At 41.9% G+C, this 20931-nt stretch overlaps 1 protein-coding gene across 1 annotated transcript; it reads right to left on the bottom strand.

Annotated features, from left to right (window-relative positions):
• Positions 1 to 16162: 16162 nt before the first annotated feature.
• Positions 16163 to 20306, bottom strand: KIF20B (kinesin family member 20B). Its single transcript, XM_014965790.1, has 5 exons — positions 20231 to 20306; positions 18747 to 18824; positions 18194 to 18341; positions 16921 to 17063; positions 16163 to 16405 (listed from the first exon to the last, which is right to left on the bottom strand). The coding sequence occupies exons 1-5, from the start codon at positions 20273 to 20275 to the stop codon at positions 16328 to 16330; spliced, it is 492 nt and encodes a 163-aa protein (XP_014821276.1). The 5' UTR covers positions 20276 to 20306; the 3' UTR covers positions 16163 to 16327.
• Between the last annotated feature and the right edge of the window lie 625 nt (positions 20307 to 20931).

Here is a 20931-nt window from a genome sequence, read left to right as displayed (position 1 = left end):
GGTATGAGTTTGGTTCCTTCCTCTGCTCGAGTGGATTCTGCCCCACATCCCCTCCATCCTGGAAGTGCCCCGACCGCAGCCACACCGTAAGGTGTCCTGGCAAAGTCTCCTCTCAGAATCAATGCTTTGCCTTTACACTCCCTCACCTTCCCCAAACATAAACCATGTGGCCTAATAAAAGGTGTTTTTTCTGCATGCAAGCCAAGGTCTGCAGAGGAAAAAAAAAAAAATTAAATACATAATAAAAACCACTGGAGCAGAAAGTAAAATCCCTGTGTCCTATCTTGAGAGTGCATCCTTGCCGGCAGGCTGAAAAAGTTATTCTCCTCTTGTTCTATCTCATCAGCCATTTAATTCTTCCACACAAGCTAGGACAGCTCTAACAGAACGTTAGGGCACCCTCCAGGGCACTGGAAGGACGTGATTTCAAGCCTCCCACTCGCCAGGTGGGTACCTTCCCTACTGGATTATTACACAAAAGAGCAGCCCGTTCCACCGGCGCCGCAGACGTAGATCTCAGTTGTCTCCTCTTGCAAAAGCACCAACAGAAGCTGTGCCACGTGTCATGAAAACTGTTTTTTACACCAGCTCAGGACATAAAAATAGATTGGTTCTAATCTGTTTTGAGTGACTGCCTCTGATTTCTTTTTCCTCACCCCACAACAGATACAGTGGCGGTGAGGGGGTGGGGGGAGGAGGAGGAAAATAAAGTCATTATTTATTCCCATAGCTCCACTCGGAGGACCCAAAGAGATTTCTCTAATGAACCAAAACCCCCTTGGGTCTGCTGAGGTCTCTCAGGAGCAGCACGAGCCAAGGACTCTGAGTACAGCAAACAATTTTACGGGCGAGCAGAGGCACGGGGCCGGGAGCTGGAGGGTTGTGTCCCCACAGGGGCTGCACAAAGGCTCAAAGAACCAGCTTGGCCTCAACCAGCCAAACCCCCTCACGCTGACCTGCTCCACTAATCCCCACACAACCCACGCGCTCTCAGATGCAAACACTGTGGATGTTTTCGGGGAACTCTGCTAAAACTCTCCCTAAACCAAGTACTGCAAGATATTATGCAGATTGCAAATCATTTACATTTTGATTGACTAATCAGCTTCCTGAGCAGAGCTCTCTATGTGCTGTGATTGCTGTCTTGATTGGATTCAGCTTTGCCAACCTCCTCTATTTTAATAAATCCATACACTTATCTTGGATAACAAAGATTCTGGAGCTTTTTCTGTTGTCACGATTGCAGAGTTGTTTTTTTCCTTTAAACTAAGTTTAAAAAAAAAAAAATAAATCATGTGTTGTCCAAGATCAGTAAAAACTTTTATTTGATTGTGTTCAAAGTGAAACATGGTCATATTTAGGCTGGCAGCTCCTGTGACACATGCACAACTTGGAAAACATCTCAAAGGCTTTGTTTAAGGAGAGTGGATTTTCACTTCATGCTGGATCCTTCTTTATAGGATGCTGATGAATGCAACCAAATACATGGAAAACATGACACATTACCCAAGAAATGAATACATATATACCCAGATCTAACATCCCAATGCCACAAATATTTAGTTGTTGATTTTCACCGCGAGTGAAGCTTTTGTCCCCCCAGTCTAAACGAGGTCCCAGGAAAAGGGGAAAGCAGTGTAAAGAGGGAAGAACAGATCCTAACTACTATCAAATTGTTGCTTCAGGTCCTTTTGGGGTGTCCCACAAAAAAAAGTTATGAACGTGAAAAGGAAAAACAACGAAGTAAACTCAAGTGTGGGAAGGCAGAGACTCATTTGTGTCAGAGCAGGGACAAGCACCTCCGTGATAACATGCAGAAAAAGAGAAGAACTAACAACAGGGAAAATAAAATGCCAGAAGCACGATATTTTCATTAAAATGAGAGCCATCTCTCCTCTGCTCTATTAATACCGAGGAGCACATCTGGCTTCCCTCCCACAGCCTCGCTGGTAGGACAGAAAAACAGCAGTTAGAAAACATCATATTCTGGGAGACAACTCGGGGGGGAAACATACACAGCGTGTCAGGAAAAGCCAATTAAGTAAAAGCTGAGAAAAATAACAAAAGGTTCTATTCTCAGCGATGTGAAATAACACACGTGACGCTGAACAAATTAGTCCCACAAGTAAGAGATGACCGGTTTGGGTTGCAAGAGAGCTTTTAAAAACCCTCTCAGCCATCTGCTGTCATCATACAATCACTGGAGTTGGAGAAAATCCTTCCTTCCAGAACAATTTTGCTACACGGTCGTTAAGTTACAGATGTTTCTTTAATTTTTTACAACATACCTGGATTCTAACAGGAATTAAATTGTCAATGAACAACTTTGTGTTGTTTTTTTTGTTTTGTTTTTTTTTAGTTTCACTATTAAGATACAAGTCTTTTTCCTTCAAAAAAAAGTGCTGGAAATTTTCATAACCTTTGCCTGGTTCTCCTCAGGGGCATGGCAAATTAAGCACAAAAAGCCTGTTTGGGTGACATCAATAATGACATGTGGAACAAAGCCAGCAGAGAAGGCGTACAGAACCCTAATTGTGGGAGTGTCACTTGTGTGAAGGAAATGACAGACTGGTGTTTGTTAACACTTGTCTACGCTTGGAATTTTATCAGAATAGTTATCCTAGAATAACTTCTCTAGTTGAAAGCAAAATCACTATTCCAGTGTAATTACTGAGAAGTTTCTTTTTCCAAACATAAGGAAAACCTCAGCCCTTAGAATCGGTTTATTATGATAGAAGATAAACAATTATTTTTTTTTAACTCAATAAATGTGCTTGCACGTGTCCCAGTACAAGATCACCGTTCTGTCACAGCCTTTATTCGCCCACTGATAAAACAAGCAGTGGGACTTCAAATACCAAAGATACACATCCCTGTTGAAGCCCTCCAAGAGAACAGCTACAAAAACTCCATTTCTTCACAAAAGTCTAAGGAATGAACGGTCTTCCAAATGCCTCAGCTGTATCTGACTTAATTGAAAGAGTCAATGGGTAATAGCCCAACATAACAGAGTTTGTGGTTATTAATTTCATGGTGAGATACAGTAGAAAAAAATGCATTTGAAGCAGAAAAGATAGAATAATTTTCCAGTGAGTTGTGTGGAATAGTGCATATCCAGACACACATCCAGGCAAACCAGCAAGTGATATTTGCTGATATTATAGTCCTGTCTCCTTAGAGAAAGTCCCAACAGAGCAGAAAATCACTTGGAATAAATTCATCTTGTTTAGGCAACAGAGGTTAGCTTTAATTATTAATTAATCCCCCAAGATCCTTCCTCCTTCTGCTCCAGGAGTAGATAACCCATGATCCTTCACTTGAATAAATGAGAGCCTTATCACAAACCAGGGTGAAATAGTATGTCAGATTTTTTTCCAGGACTGTACAACTGTAAAAGGTTGATTCTGAAGTTAAAAGCATTCATTCTATTTTTCATTTTTGAAATATTTTTCAAGTTACTCCTACTAATTTTATATAAATTTAATATCAGCCATTTTAGAGTTTGTCATACCCTTGCCTTGCCACAGACCAATTACTTGGAAAGTGTTTAAAACCTGAAAAGCATCCGAAATTATAAATTAAACTATACAGTAGTATGGTAGATTATATGTGGACTAATTATTTTTTGTTTGTTTTTAAACAGCATTACTACTGATTATATCTATTTTAAACACTACGGCATTTGAGTCAAAGCTGGGTCTTAAAATCATTTTATCTTGATGAAAGCCCAGTACAACTTTCTCATATTTTCATTTTCTGAACTACAAAGAACACGATAGTCATGGGCAGCCTTGCCCCTCGAATGGGGAGAGAGCAAAGACCACATCCAGCCCCATCTAAGTCAGCCTTTTCATTGACTTCAATAGGCACTATTGAATAGGCTTTTTTGTTAATGAAAAGAAAAAAAAACCACCAAAAAACCACAAACACCAAAAGAACACACAAAAAAACCACCCCAAAATCCCAAGCACACCCCCCCACGCCAAATAAGTATATCAGTCTTCACATCCAAAGGTAGAAAATGCACCCCTGCCCAGAACTAAGCTTTCTGGGTATCAGCGAGTCAAGCCTCAGGAAGGAAGTCTGTAGGCTATAATCTTTTTTTTTTTTTTTTTTCCAAATTCTTTATATAGATTTGAGTCATTTTCCCCCAATATGTTTCCAAAGCAGATTTTTCTGCATGGTTGGAAGGGATACAATCGCCCAGCCATTTGTTCAGCTCAGCTGTGCAAATCTATTGTATTTCACCGGTTATTTTCAGCAGCAGAAATATTCTCCGTTTGTCCCCCTCGCTCCAGACGGGGAGCGCAGAAGCGCCGGGGCAGGGAATATCTGCCAAGACAAATACCCAACGACAAGCATAGCACGAGCTTTTCCCCCTCCCAGCTCTCCAGCATCACGCTCCCGTCCCATGTCACCACTAATGAAAATCCCAAGTGCCTTCCCCATCCCCTTCCCAAGGAACAGCTAAAACATCCCAAACCATCAAGTTTAACTCATCGAGGGCACAGAGGACTGCAGACAGCAGATGCTCTCGGATATCTGTGGCTGCAAACCTGTCATTATATTGCAGCATCAATTGTTTAAAAAAAAAGAAAAAACCATTAGACAAAACAATCAAAAAAAAAAGCTTCCTGTGTCACAACAGCCTTTAAGAGTGGGATAACATCACAGTTAGGGCAAAAACCATTTTGGGAGACAATAGGGCACAGCTTCATACATACACCTACAAAGCTGCAAGCTTTGCCCTCACAGCAGCTTCTCAGCAGCCCCAGGTCCAGCCGTGAAAGGGAAGGAGAAGCAACTTGGAGAAGCCTTTGCCTCTGCCAGCCATCAGTGTGTTCTCACATTTGCTGACTCAGCAGGGCTCAGACTAGACCTCCCATGTAGCAGATGCCCTACAGACACTGTCCTCTACTGTACCCCATGGAATACTGATGGCATCACCTTCCGTTCATGAAGGACCAAGGGAAAAGAAAGCCAACAACAGCCCAAAGGTAGAAAGAAGCATGGCCAGCACGGTGAGCCCAAAGGTAGAAAGAAGCATGGCCAGCAGGGTGAAGGGAGGGGATTCTGCCCCTCTGCTCTCGTGAGACCCCCCTGGAGCACTGCATCCAGCTCTGGAGTCCCCAACATCAGCAGGACATGGAGCTGTCAGAGCAGGGCCAGAGGAGGCCACGGAGATGCTGGGAGGGCTGGAGCCCCTCTGCTGTGAGGGGGGGCTGAGAGAGTTGGGGGAGTTCAGCCTGGAGAAGAGAAGGCTCTGGGGAGACCTTAAAGCCCCCCTTCCAAAAGGGGCTACAAGAGAGACAGGGAGGGACTCTTGATCAGGGAGGGGAGCCATAGGATGAGGGGGAAGGGTTTTAAACATGAGGGAGGGGAGGTTGAGATATTTTAGGAAGAAATTCTCTGCTGTGAGGGCAGTGAGACCCCGGCCCAGGTTGCCCAGAGAAGCTGTGGCTGCCCCATCCCTGGAGGGGTTCAAGGCCAGGCTGGAGGGGGCTTGGAGCAACCTGGTGTGGTGGGAGGTGTCCCTGCCCAGGGCAGGGGTGTTGGAACTTGAAGATCTTTAAGGTCCCTTCCAACTCTAACCATCCTATGATTCTATGAAGACGCCTTTTAAGCACAAAGAGGAAAGTACAAGTCCATTGGAGGGACCCTCCAACAGCAGCCACAACCCCATCAGTGGTGTCTTCAGGGCAAATGGCTTCAGAGACCTTTGGTGTCTTGTCACATGGACCACAGGGAGCAAAGGTAGGAACAGTTTTAAGACAAGGCTTAAACTTCCAGGTTTTGACATTCACTCTTAGGAGGTTCTTCAGGAAACTCTCCAGTTATTGGGCAATTAATGTCAACTGAATCCAGATAAAAAGCAGCAAAGGACTCAAGCAGAAAAAAAATTTTCATTTCATTGCCTCCTGAAAAGATGCATTTCCAGGCCTACTTTAAATAAAATGTCTGAGAAGGTGAAATTATGGAGTTTGTCACATTCTTCTGAGTTTTCAGCTATTGTTTCCAAGGAAACATAAAACCAACCATCCAGGGTAATAATCCCTCGCTCAGAACTACTGGAGTGCAGCAGGGGAGCACTAACAATGGTGAAAAATAAGAGCAGCTTGTTTTGTCCCATGTAGCACAAGACACAGAACAGGGAGAGCAGGAGGAGAGGGGTGAAGGAAGGGAAGACTGAACCCAACAGCTGAGAAGGCAGAGGAAAAGATTTAACATGAGAAGTGTGTTGTGTTTTTTTTTTTTTTTTAAGCTGTCTCTAGAACTAGAAAAGTTAATAAAAAAAAGTTAATAAAACACTTTCCCCTGATATCTGTCACGTGCTTGGAAAAGATCATCCATTCCCCCGCCCCAAACAGAAACATTTCCCCCTCACCCCAAGTAGCACACAGAATATACCATCCCCCTTCATTTCTTAGGGGAGTCAGAGCTAGAAGTTTGACCATTACACCAGAAAGACTTTTTTTTTTCCTAATTATTAATACACTGGCTCCTACCTGTTTACATTATAATTCTCCCAGACTGAGACCCAGTGGCTCTGGGCTTGTCTGCACCAGAATAGTTTCCATAATAATCTTCCTATCATCTCAGTGTGACTACTTATCTAAGTTTTGGTACTAGTACTTTACTCATCTTTGATAGCATTTTTCTACCAAGTCATTTTGCAGTCATTCCCCAGCTCTCATGGCCTGTGGTCTATTTTTCCTTGAAGTGACAGAGTCATATCAAAGAGTTAAGTCTTATTGCAGGGATTTAAAATAATGAGATGTGTAGGAGGGAGCTGAGAAGACAGCGAGTCTGGCACAGCAATGTGACAAATGCCTCGGAAGATCTCATTGCAATTGATAATTTATAACTTATTTTTAATAAGTACCAGACAACAACTTATTTTTAATTCTACCTTTTATATATATATAAATGTACAAACAGGGAAGGTTTTGCATTGTGGTGTTTTCAATGACTTATTTATTGAGTCATAGAGCCCCTTTAAAAAAAGCACTTTAGAATAAGCTGAAAGAACAAAATAAAGGAGTATTCCCATACGATAGTAATCATTATACAAGTTGGCTCTTTGTGCTTTTATCTCCCACACAAAAATGAAGCAGAGGTGGTGAAAATTTCTGGTGGGGTTAAGGATGGAAAACATTGACAAAGCAGCAAAACACTGGAATTTCTACAGGTCGAGTGTCACGTTCTGGCGTCAACGGCATCACCACGGTCTCCTCAAAGCACTTTAGCAGCACCCAATAACCTTCAACAGAGCCTTGTGGTGGATGGAATTACTCCGGGGTAAGGGAGGTTTGACAATATTTTTGGTTTCATTTTCTCATACAAGTTGAAACAAAGACAAAAAACCTCAAAACGGACATGAAACTGTGGGCTGAGTCAGAGCTACGTTTTTTGTGTTACCTTCTCAGCTTGTGGCTCTTGCAGAGCAAAGTGAAGGGCAATAATTCTTTCGTATGACAAAGGCACAAGTCATTGCAGAAAGAAGAGAGGCCCTCAGTGTTCCATCTTGCCATGGCACAAGTTTTGTCATCTGCTATTTAATAGCATAAAATGTGCATGAAGTAGTAATCATCATCTACACCACAGCGGTGGCAAGTGGCTCATGAGAGGTCTCAAGAAGGCCACAGCTTGCCTTGGGAAATGGTATAACAAAGCACCTACTTCCTGCAAGGAGAGTACCCATAACATAACAGAGAACGGTTTGTGAAGCTTCTGGTGACATCCCAAAGGACCTGAGCCCTGCTTTCACCCCACTTTCTTCATCGACTTGAGTCAACCAAGACTTGAGAGCAGCCAAAACATACCTCCCGTCTCCTCACTGGGACTATCGTTCCTACCCCTTCTCGTGGCAGTGAAGCAGTGCATTTTAAAGGTTAGTTTCAGATTGATTAAATACCGGATTATGAATAATGGGCAATGCATAAACAGCAGAGACCAGGTATAAATTGGAGGAGACAGAATAGAAACTCCAGGCCAAGAGAAAATGGAACCATCACGGCATAAGAAGATATTACTTGGCTGAGGGAGATGCACTTACTCAACAGGGCTAAAGTCCAGAGTTATGATAGTAAATCACTTAACTGGCACAAGAGTCGAGGTAATACGTTATCCAGTTATAGAGAGCACCCTCCGCAGGAAGGGAAGATGGATGTCACTGCAGAGTCCATGGCATGAGGCCTCCAGAGCCCAAAGGCTTGCGAGACTACACCCCGGGCTTGCTACTGGTGGGCAAAGCAGCATTTCCTCATACACACAGGGGTCCAAGGCTTAAGAATGCCTGAAAATATCAGGGTGTGACACCAGGGAGAGGGATATCCAAGAAAATGAGCTCTGGACATAGATAAGCACCATGAGGTCATCATTTTACCCAGCTGTGCAGCCCCAGCCCTTCAGCTCCATCACACTTTACCATCTCTTTACTTTCTCCTGAGGTACAGGAGATAGAGCTCAAGCAGAAGACCCTGAGGGTAGAGGGGTGAAGTGATTTTTGGCATGAAAGAAAAAGGAAGGATCTTATTTCCTTACTCATTTTAATAACACCAAAATACCACTTAGTTTACAATTAGAAAAAGAAAAGAAAGGGCTTCCCAAACACAACCCAGCTGAAGTTCTTTGATGATTAAGTTTAACATCAAAGAAGTAATTTCATAAGCTACTCACTGTATTTCATAGAGACACAGCTGCAATAGATGATAGACTATTTTTTTCCCCTCCCTGGGCACTGGCCATGGCATACATGGACATAATAGGGGTGATGGGAAGCTCTTTGGACAGCGATGAGGCAGAGCTGAGTGGCTCCAAACAGGCGATTTTCTTACAGGAAATAATCAGAGTCGTCCCACGGAAGACCCTGTGCACTTCAATCAGCAACATCCAGGGGACATGCAAGAGAAACCCATACATTACCCACTCTGCAAGCACAAATATAACAGCTTCTGGATGATTTACACATTCAATTTATAGAACTTGATCACCTGATTGGCTATAAAAATATATACACACACACACTCTATATTAGCAGGCTGGCTACTCTTTGTATTTGAGTAGTGACAATGCTATAAAGCCCAGTGACAATTGTTTGCTCTCCCCCAGTCGTGTTTGCTGGCTGGCTTTCCATAGGAGATTTTTGCTGGGGAGAGAGAGTTCAGCTGAAATAGCTCAAGTAAATAAATCCTTGGCAGAGGCAGCACTGGCAGAGCTTTTCCTCCTCATGCCCCAGACCCAGCACCAAGCCCTTCCCAGGAGCTCCATCTGCTCTTGCCTTGTTCTCCTACAAGTTCTTCAACATCTGCCATCCTTCATAGTGGGGCAGAGGACCTTCCACAGCTGTTAAACTTTATAGATTTTTTTTTTCCTCCAGCTATATCCCAAACCATGTTAGAGCTCAAGAAGAAAAAATGGGTGCTCTTACATAGTACTGATTTGCAGATGGAAGGAGTCAAGAAGGGGGTTAGTGATGCACATCCCAGCAACTTCATCCCAAGAGGAAATGCAATCACTGTAACTCCATTTCCTAAACTTGATTAGATTAATTTTGTGGTTAGTAAGAATAGCTTTTAAGAAAACCACAAACTATCTGCTTAATTCTCTCACTAACAATCCCCAGCAAAGCCATACGTATACTAAATGCATCCATTAGCATGTGATAACCAGAAAGTGAAAGTGATGATGCGCCTACTTCCACCTCAGCAGCACACTTGAAAACACCTTTTTTTTTTGTCCATCAGGCATATTAGCACTCCTGCCATGCAGATTAGATGCATATGGGCATCCAGGTGAAGATAAGAGGAAAGGACACAGGCAGAGAGATCAGGTTAACTTCAAAAGAAAAAAATATATAATTGCTACTTTTAAGAGTTAATTAAAATTATAAATAAATATGTAAGGACAGTAAGGTCAAGTATCACTTGGAATCAGAGCCGAGAATACTGCAGTTACTTGGCAACACCTGCTTCTTCCTCAATTTGGGATTTCACCCATGTAAAGTGGCATAAAAAGTAACTAAGGGGTTTCAAAAGTTATTCAGGTCTTTTTAGTGGCTGTATTATCTAGATATACACATATACATATTACGTGTTGTCATAAAGTGTCAGATTTTATACATAAAAAAAATGTGCTTTTAAAAATCCCTGAATACCATTTCACTAATTAAGAATGACAAAAAAACCCCAACTTTAAAGCACCTGATTTGCCCAAACTCATCACCAAAATAATTTCAACAGAGCAAATACTATTGGAATGATCTATGTCTTTGACAACTAAAGCTAATTCACAAATGAGTTTTATTCTATTCTCAGCATTTTAGATTTCTCTGAAAACAAAGAAAAAACCCAAACCAAGAAAATCTGTTTTGAGCACCCAAGAGCGTGCCCGGTTGGCAAAACCAGTTCAGTTTCAAACCCCAGTGGGGTCTGCGCTGAAATATTTCAGAGTTAAGGGCATGGTCTAATGAACCCCCTCTTGTAACTCGTGTGATGCAGCATTGCAGGCAGAGAAATGGCGTGATTGAATTCAGTTTCGCTCAACAGAAATATTTACTATTGCTTAAAATCTTTCAGCTTAAGAAGAAAGTGCTCAAAGGCAAATTTGTCTCCAGGAAGACAGATTACTGCATTAATTGAAATTCAGTAATTTGCTCTTGCTGCGAAGTGAAAAGAATAGTTATCAGATTGAAGCGAGGAACAAAATGACATTTCTGAGACATTAATCTTTACAAGATGTTAAATTACTTGTAGAACCTCAAGAAAAACAAAGGAATTAGTCAGACTATCATTTTCTCAAGAAATGAGAGTGACTGATCTAATTGGATCATGTAACATACCGAGGACACAATTCTTGGGCAAGTTTGGGAGATTAGTCAGTGAGGTTCAGTAAGGACAGCTGTCTTGTTTTGGATAAAAAAAATAAGGAAAAAAAATATTGTTTCTCTCTGACACCTGTTAATTTTGTCTATTTCATTTCCAACCTGGTCTTGAGCAACACCTGGCAGTCCTGAAGGGTGAATTAACAGGGCAGTGTGTGGGCTTTGAGAGCAAGGTGAGAGAAAGGATTTGACTGCATAAATTTATAGAAAATTCTCCCTAATTATGTGGAAAACAGAAGCAGCTATTGCCATACTGATATTAAAAAAGGATAAAAACTTGGCTTATAACTACACTGGTGATCTCAGCCTATTTGGACAATCACTGGATTTATCTTAAATCCAGGATAATCAAGTTTCGTTGCCTGCCTGTACTTCTGAATTTTATTACTTACACCATTCATATTAGAGACTGAAAATCTTCACCCAATCACTATGAAGGGGTTTTATTTTGCCATTATGAAGAGACAAGACACCCATCTATTACTTACACCATTCATATTAGAGACTGAAAATCTTCACCCAATCACTATGAAGGGGTTTTATTTTACCACTATGAAGAGACAACACACCCATCCTTCTTATCTCTCTGAGAAGATACCTTCCTTCCCAATTACCCTTCATTACATCTGAGGTCCTACCCATCTCCAGGTCTCTGGGGGGCTCACCTCCAATCCTGAGCAGGGAGGACGTGTGACCAGCAAGTCCTGGTGCCTTCCCAGACAGGTACATCTCAGCAACATCTGAGACAGGTTCTGCTGAGAGATCTCAGCCAGGCTTTGCTTTAGCAGTCTGCTAGAAGGTCCATCCACAGGTGTCACAACAGAGACACAGCTAATGAGGTTCAAAGCTTGAATAGAAACACCTGGGTTTGCACTGGCAGAAGCCAGTGGCTCTACAGAAGGCAATCATGGCTGATTTATGGGCAGAGCCAGCCTTACTTGCCACCTGCCCTGAGGTTTAATTCCAGCTCTTAGTGCTTCTGCAAGTTCTTGTGACACAAGTGGCAGAGCAATCACCCCCTTCATGCAAACCTCACGCATTTCCACTAACAATTTGGCATTTCAGACTGTCACGTTTCAAGGAAATCACTACTTTCCTTTGGCCTTACTGCAAGCAGCCTGAGACGGATTACAAAATCAAACAGGTTTGACACAAACCTCAACAGAAACCCACACTCAGTCACCCATGGATCCTTCAGTTCCCCAGTCAATCATTTCAAGCCCATTTCTCCCAGAGCAAAGCGTTTGTTTCAAAGGTGTCCCTGCATTTTATTGTTCTGAGCCAGTTCTTCCCACAGACAAAAACATAGAATTATTTTCCTGCTCAAACTTGCCCCAGGCAGCTTCAGGTAGGTCACCTTTGATACAGGCAGCCCATGGCCTGGCCTCCTCTTGCCCCCCTCCGTGACATCAGGCCAGCCAAAAAGCCAGACAGAAAATTCAACTTAATATTTGTTTAAATTCATATCCTTTTGTGTCTGAACAGCACCGTAACATTTACTTACGTGTTTATTTAAAGAAAATCTGCTTGCTGAAATACAGACAGAACCAACATATTGCACTGGTGAAAGCCCAAAGATTAACACAAACTTAATTCTTCATCAAGCGATCGCTCCCCCGGCCCCCAACGTGCTGGGAAAAGCACCAGGTCTTCTCATCTGTTGCAGAAACCACCGTTCTTTAAAACCGCTCGCTTCAGTCCTTATGTAAGAGGAGCTCTCTTTGAAGTGAAATAAACTTTTACAAAACACCAGCTAAATAAAGATCAGAGAACCTGAAAAGTCTCTGGTATTTTTATCTCCTCCTGCGCCGCACAAGATAAAGCCCCCATCAGAAGCCACTTCAATAACCTCCCAGACAAGCAGCAGAAACACTTTACAGGTGAGGAAAACACATTAACCTCTCAAGAAATATAAAATTTCACAGAAGACGTAAAGAAGAAAGCAAGCACCCAATTCTTACCTGGTGAAGGGCTGGTTTGTTCAACGACTTCAGCAGATGGAGCCCCAAACTGGCGCTCAGTAGAACCAACCTCCACCAGCTCCTCGGAGTCTTCCTCCTCCACCAACTGTAGCACAGAGCAAATGCCACAACCTGCTCCCACACCACACATCCCTTCTCTCCAGCCCCAGAAGATGTGGCCAGCTAATGACTGCAGCTGCAATTAACGACCAGCTTCTCAGCCATCAGGTCCCCCCTTGCAGACACCTGTGGACTCTCCCCGCTGTGATGAATTTACTGCAGTAAATAGCTCTGCTGAGAGCCCCCACGTAGCAGCAGGACCTAGAGCTCACTCCTCACCTGTGACAAAACCTTATATTTGCCTCTAGAAATTTGTGAGGAGAGTCTTCTTTTGTCTAGAGCTGAGAGAAAGGGACTTTTTTAACTTTTATGCACTTTTCCACTTTACAACGTGTCAACAGAAAGGCTGCGGAGTCACACCGTGATCTCCAAATAAGCTGCAGTTTAAGGCAGTTGAACGGTTTGGTTTCTCAAAGTGAAACGTTTTGATCCAGCATTTTATTGGAGAAATTAAGTAACAAGAATTTCAGAAATAAAAAAACCAACAACAAAACACCAAACTATTTCTTCCTCAAAATATCAATTGAACAAATCACAGTTACCAACAGTTTTCCATCCCCTCCTCTGGTTCCGTGTGCGAAGAAAAAACTTTCAGTGTCTTGGGTCCTCATTAAATGCAAACTCTGTCATTGGCTGCAATTCACACCTTGGTCCTAAAGAAAAGACCCCACTGAATTTCTGTCAAACATTTCTAGTTCTAGACAACCTGAACCTTCAGCTGAGATAAAACCACGTCTCGCTTTCCTGAATCAAATAATCTTTAAATGTTCCCACAAACTTGCTGAAGCATCTAATTTGTGACAGCAAGATTGCAGTATAGACATGTATAGCTAGATTGTGTAGCTGCTTTTCATGTCATTAATTCCAATGTAAGCCATGATATGAGCTAACACACAGTCTGAGGGGTTTGAAGCCCTTTTATAGCATTAAAAAAAAAGGCTGCAGAGCTGTCTTATTCCCACCGTCACCCCACATCCACCTGCTGAACCTTGGGCCGTGGGGCTGCCCCCCAAGCCACCAGGCACACTGTTGTCAATTTTTAGCCTAAAGAACGTCTGGGAGGAGTCCCTGCCAAGGGGCTGTAGATGTCCTGCTCAGGGGTTTTTTAGATATCACAAGAAACCTACAGATCTAGATACATCGACTTATAAACTCCTTTGGGAATGAAATATCATCACCAACAACAAAACACCAAACTATTTCTTCCCCAAAATTTCGAAATTCTTTGGGAATGAAATATCATGAATGTGTTTCAGTCGAGCAGGAAATTTCCTTTCTGTAAATCCCAAATCAGCAAATACAGCTCCTGTACGGCTCTCTCTCTAAATATATATCATGTACTGGAACAGAGATTTCTCTGTCCCTGAACACTGAAATGTTTAAGTTATGAAGTACTTAGAATTTTGGCAATATCTGTATAGCAGAAATTTCCGCTGTCAGGGGCTGGGTTTATTGCATTAGCAAACAGGAGTCGCTCCTTAAATGAAATTCAACTTCAGGGTTTTTTTCCTCTGAAAAGCTGTCAGGAGAGCTGAAGAGACTGCCTGTACTTGCTATTTCATTTTTTTATTGCTCATTTGCATCCCAAGAGTCTGGCTGCGTTTGTGAAGTTTAATTTACAAGGAAGAGCAAACTTTCTTTGCGTGAGATTGTCCAAGAGATTTCTTTCCTCAAAGCAGGGGCTGCAGGAGCAGGAACTCCACCGGGCCTTTCTTCATAAAGTAAAAGTTTAACAGTCAATATTAGTAATGAGACCATCTATTAATAACGTTAGGATGATTAGATAGATTCTAGAGGAAATCAGTGCCACGTGGCATTTCACACATTGAAATCCTACGCTTAAAAAGATGAAGAATTAAGCTCAAAGAATTTTCTCTAGAATTTGTTTCAAATTGCTTGAAATCCATGTTTGAAAAAACAAGGATTATTGAAATTTATTATTTGGATAATGTGTTTTATCTGGCTGGTTTCCCCTTAGCAACTCCTCTGTGATTAAAAGGACTCCTTTTTAGAAGCAAAACACACTTTAAACAGTTGGAAACGAACTGAAGAGGTGCAAGCTCATTTTACCCAATTTTTCTAGTTATTTAATGAATTGAAAAAGCTGGTCTTTCAGTTAAACTCTAAAGATCTGCCTTTGTTCCCAGACAGGGGTTTCAGGACTCATCCTTCAGCAGCAATTGGGTGCTTGTGGAGTCTTCAGCGCACGGCAGGAAAAGCACAATTTGGCATTTTTATGCTACAAAACAAGCCAAAACTTGTATCTCAGATAATTCCTAATTCTCATAGATCATTCAAAAACCAAAACCATGTTACAGCATGGCCATATAGTCTGACTTCATCATCACCACAAAGATCTGCAAGTATTAAATCCAGCAACTTTGGAAGCACATTCTTCCTTAGCAAATCCAATCTCTTACTTTCTCTTAAGCCTCAGAGCACTTCTAATTCTAGTGAATTTTTCAATGGAAATATCCTTTATTTTGTTAAAAGAGAAAAATATATAAGCTCCTGTGGAACATTAGTGTGCAGCAATGGATGAAGAGTTTGCAGGAGATGTCAGTGCCTATAAAGCAACCCTTCAGCACAGGATCCTGACCCCAGACCCCAAATCCTTTATGCCAGGGCCAGATGGTGGTCGCTTCCCTGTGTAGGTCGTGTCATTCTAATGGGAAATAAAGATCTGGAGAACTAGGACTTTGCAGAGAGATACAGTCCAGCAAGGCCCAGTTCTGAAGGTTTTATGCAGCGTGGCTAAATGGGATGAAAAGTGGGTTAATTTAAGAGGAAGTAAAACGTTTCTGCCCCCTGCACCTGAAGCTGGAATTCCCTGTGGATTATCAGCCCCTCAAACGGTGTCCCAGCGCCATCTCCTGGGAATTCTGCTGGCAGGCACCAGGCACACCTTAACTGGCTCGGTGAAACCCAAACAGGCATGTTTTATTAAAAAAAACCCCACTAAACTGCATTTACCACAGTAATTGTTAAATGTTTTGTCATTTGTTATTTACCCACAAAATCAGAAAGAAGCATAAGCTACTTGAAACCATCCAATGTTATATTTGACAGGGAGAAGAACAAAGATTATCAATCAGCAATTTCAGAGATGTCCGAAATAGAGATATTTCCATTACTTTCCACACATTTGAATCAACACTTCCAAAGACACCATTCCTAAAAAAACAATTCAGAGACCAGCTTTTTTGAGCAGTATTTCAGCTTTAATAGAGTCAGAACTGGAAACCACCAGGTCAAATCTATACATCTTATATACAGACTTGGGAGCGTGACTAAATATTATAGGAAGTAACAGATAAAACAGGAATATGCCCCAACCAGGAAATACAAACACGTTGCTGCAAGATTATTTTGCTGGTTTTGATCGTAGCCGTCGCTTGATGATTAGATGATCACTCTCCTTCTCTTTTTGGTCTATAAAGACCTGAAAAAGACAATATTTCCAGAGTTACTCAGCATTTATTCAGAGGCAAATGAGTACTTTTAGACCCATGTAGCCAACAACAGTTTTTCCCAGAATCTGTTTTCAGAATGAAATTTGTCTTTTATCTTTCAGTCAGAGGTCTCCAGGGGAGAGAGACCAGTTTAGTGCAGTATTAGAAGCAACAAATACTGGGAACATAGAAAAAAAAACCTGTTTTTGCTGAAACACACACCAAAGTCCAAAGAAAAATGTGGTCTGGAAGCAGCTCTCGCTTCTAGTCTCTAATACTCATTTGTAGAATTTACAGAAAATTCAATAGTAAATTAAGGAAAACAGCAGGAAGAAAAGACCAGAAGGAATGGTCAGGCAGAATCAAGAAAGAAGTCAGTACTTTCAAGCCTCTTCTGCAGCTTGATCAGACCTTTAGGTTTGTTCTGTCCCCCTAATGGTTTATTTTGAGCCAAGATTACAGAAACGCATTACAGCGGAGAGAAGAGTGACTTGTAATCACTTACTGAAGAAGGGGGGATATCTAGAGGGGAAGAAATGTCAGTTGAATACAGCTTTCTCTTGGCTCGTTTTGGCTTGAGCTCATTTTCTTTGACTCTTTCTGGTTCTGCAGACTTGGGAGAGCTTAATGTTGCCATCAGTTTCTTTGCTATAAGAAAAGAGTTATTACAAATCAATGTCTTACTGGTTTTATGAGCCTCAAAATGAATCAATAAAGCAAACTGCATTAAAAACAGTCAACGGTGCTCCATGTCCAGATGGAGATTGGTGACCAGTGGTGTCCCTCAGGGGTCCATGCTGGGACCAGCAGTGTTCAGTGTCTTCATCGACGACATGGACAGTGGGATTCAAGGGCACCCTCAGCAAGTTTGAGGATGACCCCAAGCTGAGTGGTGGGGTGACACAGCTGAGGGACACACAGAGGGACCTGGAAAGGCTGGAGAAGTGGGTCTGTGTGAACCTCATGAAGTTCAACAAGGCCAAGGGCAGGGGCCTGCACCTGGGCCAGGGCAACCCCTGGTCGCAGCACAGGCTGGGGGTGGAGGGACTGAGAGCAGGCCTGAGGAGAAACTTCTGAGACAAACTTTTGAGCAGGGCCCGTTGCAATAGGACAAGTGGCAATGGCTTGAAACTAAAAGAGGAAAGATCTAGACTTGACAGAAGGAACTTTTTACTGTAAGGGTGGTGAAACACTAGCCCAGGTTGCCCAGAGAGGTGGGAGATGCCTCATCTCTGGAAACATTCCAGGTCAGGTTGGACAGGGCTCTGAGCAACCTGCTGTAGTTGAAGATGTCCCTGCTCATGGCAGGAGGTTGGATGGGATGACCTTTAAAGGTCCCTTCCAGCCCAAACTATTGCATGATTCTCAGGTAAGATTTGGAGTTTGGATTCAGCTCTTGATTTTTTCAGAGCAGTTGGGCAAGTTTCTGAAATTGCCCTTAACTCTTCTATTGTAAGCCAGAGCAAAGTCACCTGGTCATTTTGAACTTAACAGTTATCGTTGCTTTTATGAGAAGTTTATAAGCACATTTTCCACACTGTGTCCTTTCATTCCACCTGGGCTACTTTTCACACTTCACCTCCACTTCAGAAGTCAAGGCAGCCTTCTCTGCCCCGCGAGGCTGAGTGCAGTGAGCCTTGGCTCAGACTCCAGTAGTTCATAAATGAAAGACAAACTTAGTGCAGCAGACATGTCCTTTAACACCAAGCACATTAATAAATTACAGCAGAAAAAAGCCCAGAGAACATGAAAAAAAGCCTTAGCTATTCTGTACAAACCTTTAGAGTGAATAATAGTAGGAGAACTTTGAAAAAAATCTCCAATTTTTTGTAGGGTTCCGTCTTTCTTTTTATCTGAGGTTTTACTTGAAGTAGATTTTTGCTTTCTTAAGGAGTATTCTTTTCTGAATGACTGCGTGGTAGACGTCTGTACAGAAATACAAGAGCATTGGTTAAGTTGAAAATAGACTTATCTTGAAGTCCAATTCCATTTTATTTGACTTCAGTGTTAGTTTCAAGCTGACACTTTGAGCTTTGCTACTGGCACCTCTGTCCATTATACTGATAATGAATGATGACATTGGGGATTGCCTACCAGTGTAGGCAATCTCATTTTATACCCAGAAGAAAAAAGCTTCTCAAAGTTTCACAGAACACATTTAAAGGCACGAGTAATATAGGAAAAAAATAGTTTCTTTAAAAACAACAGATTCAAAGTTATAACTAAAACTATAATGAAATAAGATACTGCTGCATAAGAATGTTTGCTCCTCTCACAAATCCACCATTACAGAAAAGGCCAAATTAACTTCAGAACTAGAACAAAACAAACCGTTTTCTTGTTGCTTGTAGAAGGTGAATCGGTCACAGCAAGTTTGGTGTTTTTCTTGTTCTCGCTTTTCACAAAATCCTAAGAAAATAAATAGGATTATTCTGGAGAGAACAACAATTATTTCTCTCAGAGCAGCAGCTGCTGTTTGAATGCCCAGACTGACCGTAGGGAGGCACTGGCTGGCACTGATGGGGGTAACTGGTCCAGCGCTAATCAAACCCCAAACAGACTTGTGGAAGGGAACTAGAAACACCCAGTCAAACCAGTCTGGCACTTACTATTGTCTTTTCTCTGTTATTTCCTGTACTTTTGGCTTCAAGAAATTTATGGAGTTTGCTTGTGAAATAAACTCAATAAATGTAGATTCAGATTCATGGTGACAACAATAAAAACAGCGTCCTTGTTAAGCTCTCAGTAAAAGAAACCTTCTATCTTGTGAATCAGTGCCAAGAGATTTCAGATAACTGATCGCTGACAGACAGCGGTGGCAGAAAGGGAAAGAGGGTTTGGTTTTGCTCGTTTCTAAAAACAAGGGGGGTTTGTTTTATTTTTTAAAAATTTGAGATGAATAGTACATGGTTATTTTAGTACCACAGGTTTCCCCTCAGCCCTTAGTTTTAGTGCTGACAATGTGCTTTCCAGTTTTAGGAAATTAAAAAAAATAGTTGTGTCTTCAGTAAACTTGTGACAGTTAAAGATTTTATAATCTATTTATAATCTAAGATTTTATACTCCATTTCTGTTTAGCATAAGTAACAAGGAAACAACATTGAAGAGTAACACTCAGCTGAATAACAGAGCAATAAGGTACTTTTAAGTTTAGTTCCATATCATTAAACAGTTACTCAGCTAAATGTTATACCGTGTAAATGGATTGGTAAAAGAGCCTTCTCTAACCACTCGGGTAGCTCCGTTAGAGGAAATATCTGTGGGTAAGTTCGGTGCTTTCTCAGTGCCTTTAGGAGGGTGGTCATTTTTACACCTACTTTTCCAGCAGCCTGAGAGAATTCTACTCTCAAAGAAAATTGGTTCAAGACACAAGTAGTTTAATTCAACTCTGGATGTTATTCCTGAATGAAGTGTTGAATTTCAGATAAGTTAACTTAGATTTTAACAGTCACTTTTGCAACCCAGCATAACTGGGAGGAATTACAGAGAAATTAAGGTTTATGGAAAACAGGAAGGGTCAGGTGCTGGTTCAATTAGTTCTGGACAGTCCCTCTAAGTACAAAAATAATCAAAGAAAACACAGGCTGGAGAAGTAAAGTCACAGGAAGTGGTCTTGAAACTCCAAAATGCATTGATTCATCCCAGGGACTAAACTTGTAATTGCCCATTAGAAGAGATTATAATTACTACCACTGATTGCCTAAGCCAAAAGGAGCAATTCTATAGAACTGGTCTGTTACCCCCCAAACCACAGCCAGGAGCTGGAGCAAATTTGACCAGTAGGGAGAGAGAAGTGCAAAAGATCTAGCACCCACCTCATCCATCTCTTCACTCTTCCGTTTCTTTCTAGGCTTGAGCATTTTAACGGTAACGGGTAAAGCGCTGCCCTGGTGCTTCCGTTGGGCTGCAGAGCTGTGAACTGGGTTTCCATCTCTGGTTTGGGGAACCGACTGGTTTTTCCATTGTCTGTGGACACTTCACAAGAGTCAAGGACAATTTCTGAATGGTCCTGCAAGCACACAAATTTTAAGAAAGCAAGTTTTAAAATACTGGAGTTAAAAAGCCACAATACATATCCCTCCCCAGGGAATCGCAAAGTAAGCATTCCATTTTCCAGCTGTTAGCCTTCAGAACATGTGGAAGTGAAGAATCTACTTCAACTATAGCAGAGTTTAACTCTTACTTTCTAAAGCTTTTGTTAAATTTTAAAAAGTTAGCATTTCTATCTATGACAAGAGAACTCAAAGCTTTCCTTGCAAAACTCAGCCTGATGTTTTGTTTCCAAGTCATTTTCCTCAAGGGCAGAGACAGAGAGCAGAGCAGTAATAGAACTGACACAATTTTCTTCATCTGAACCCTGCTGCTCTGCAGGAACTGCTGAGTGACAGACTTGGTGGTGGTGAGAAATGTACTCCTGCAAAGCAGGGGCCCAAGGGGATGAGGGGCCATTGCTCCTTGTGCTTGTTCCCCTCTGCAGGTACCTCCCTCCCCTCCCAAAGGAACATGACCCAAGCTC

This window comes from Calidris pugnax, unplaced genomic scaffold, assembly GCF_001431845.1.
Source record: "Calidris pugnax isolate Ruff unplaced genomic scaffold, ASM143184v1 scaffold64, whole genome shotgun sequence".
Taxonomy (NCBI): Eukaryota; Metazoa; Chordata; class Aves; order Charadriiformes; family Scolopacidae; genus Calidris; species Calidris pugnax.
This window is presented reverse-complemented; position numbering and strand designations above follow the sequence as displayed.

Bases quoted from the DNA above. Each gene is read 5' to 3' on its own strand.
- KIF20B (XM_014965790.1), bottom strand. From the start codon at position 20,275: ATGCTCAAGCCTAGAAAGAAACGGAAGAGTGAAGAGATGGATGAG. The intron at 17,064-18,193 runs GTTTGTACAGAA...CTTTTCTTATAG, and splicing joins TACTATTATTCACTCTAAAG to CAAAGAAACTGATGGCAACA. The intron at 16,406-16,920 runs GTAAGTGATTAC...TGTCTTTTTCAG, and splicing joins TAGATATCCCCCCTTCTTCA to GTCTTTATAGACCAAAAAGA.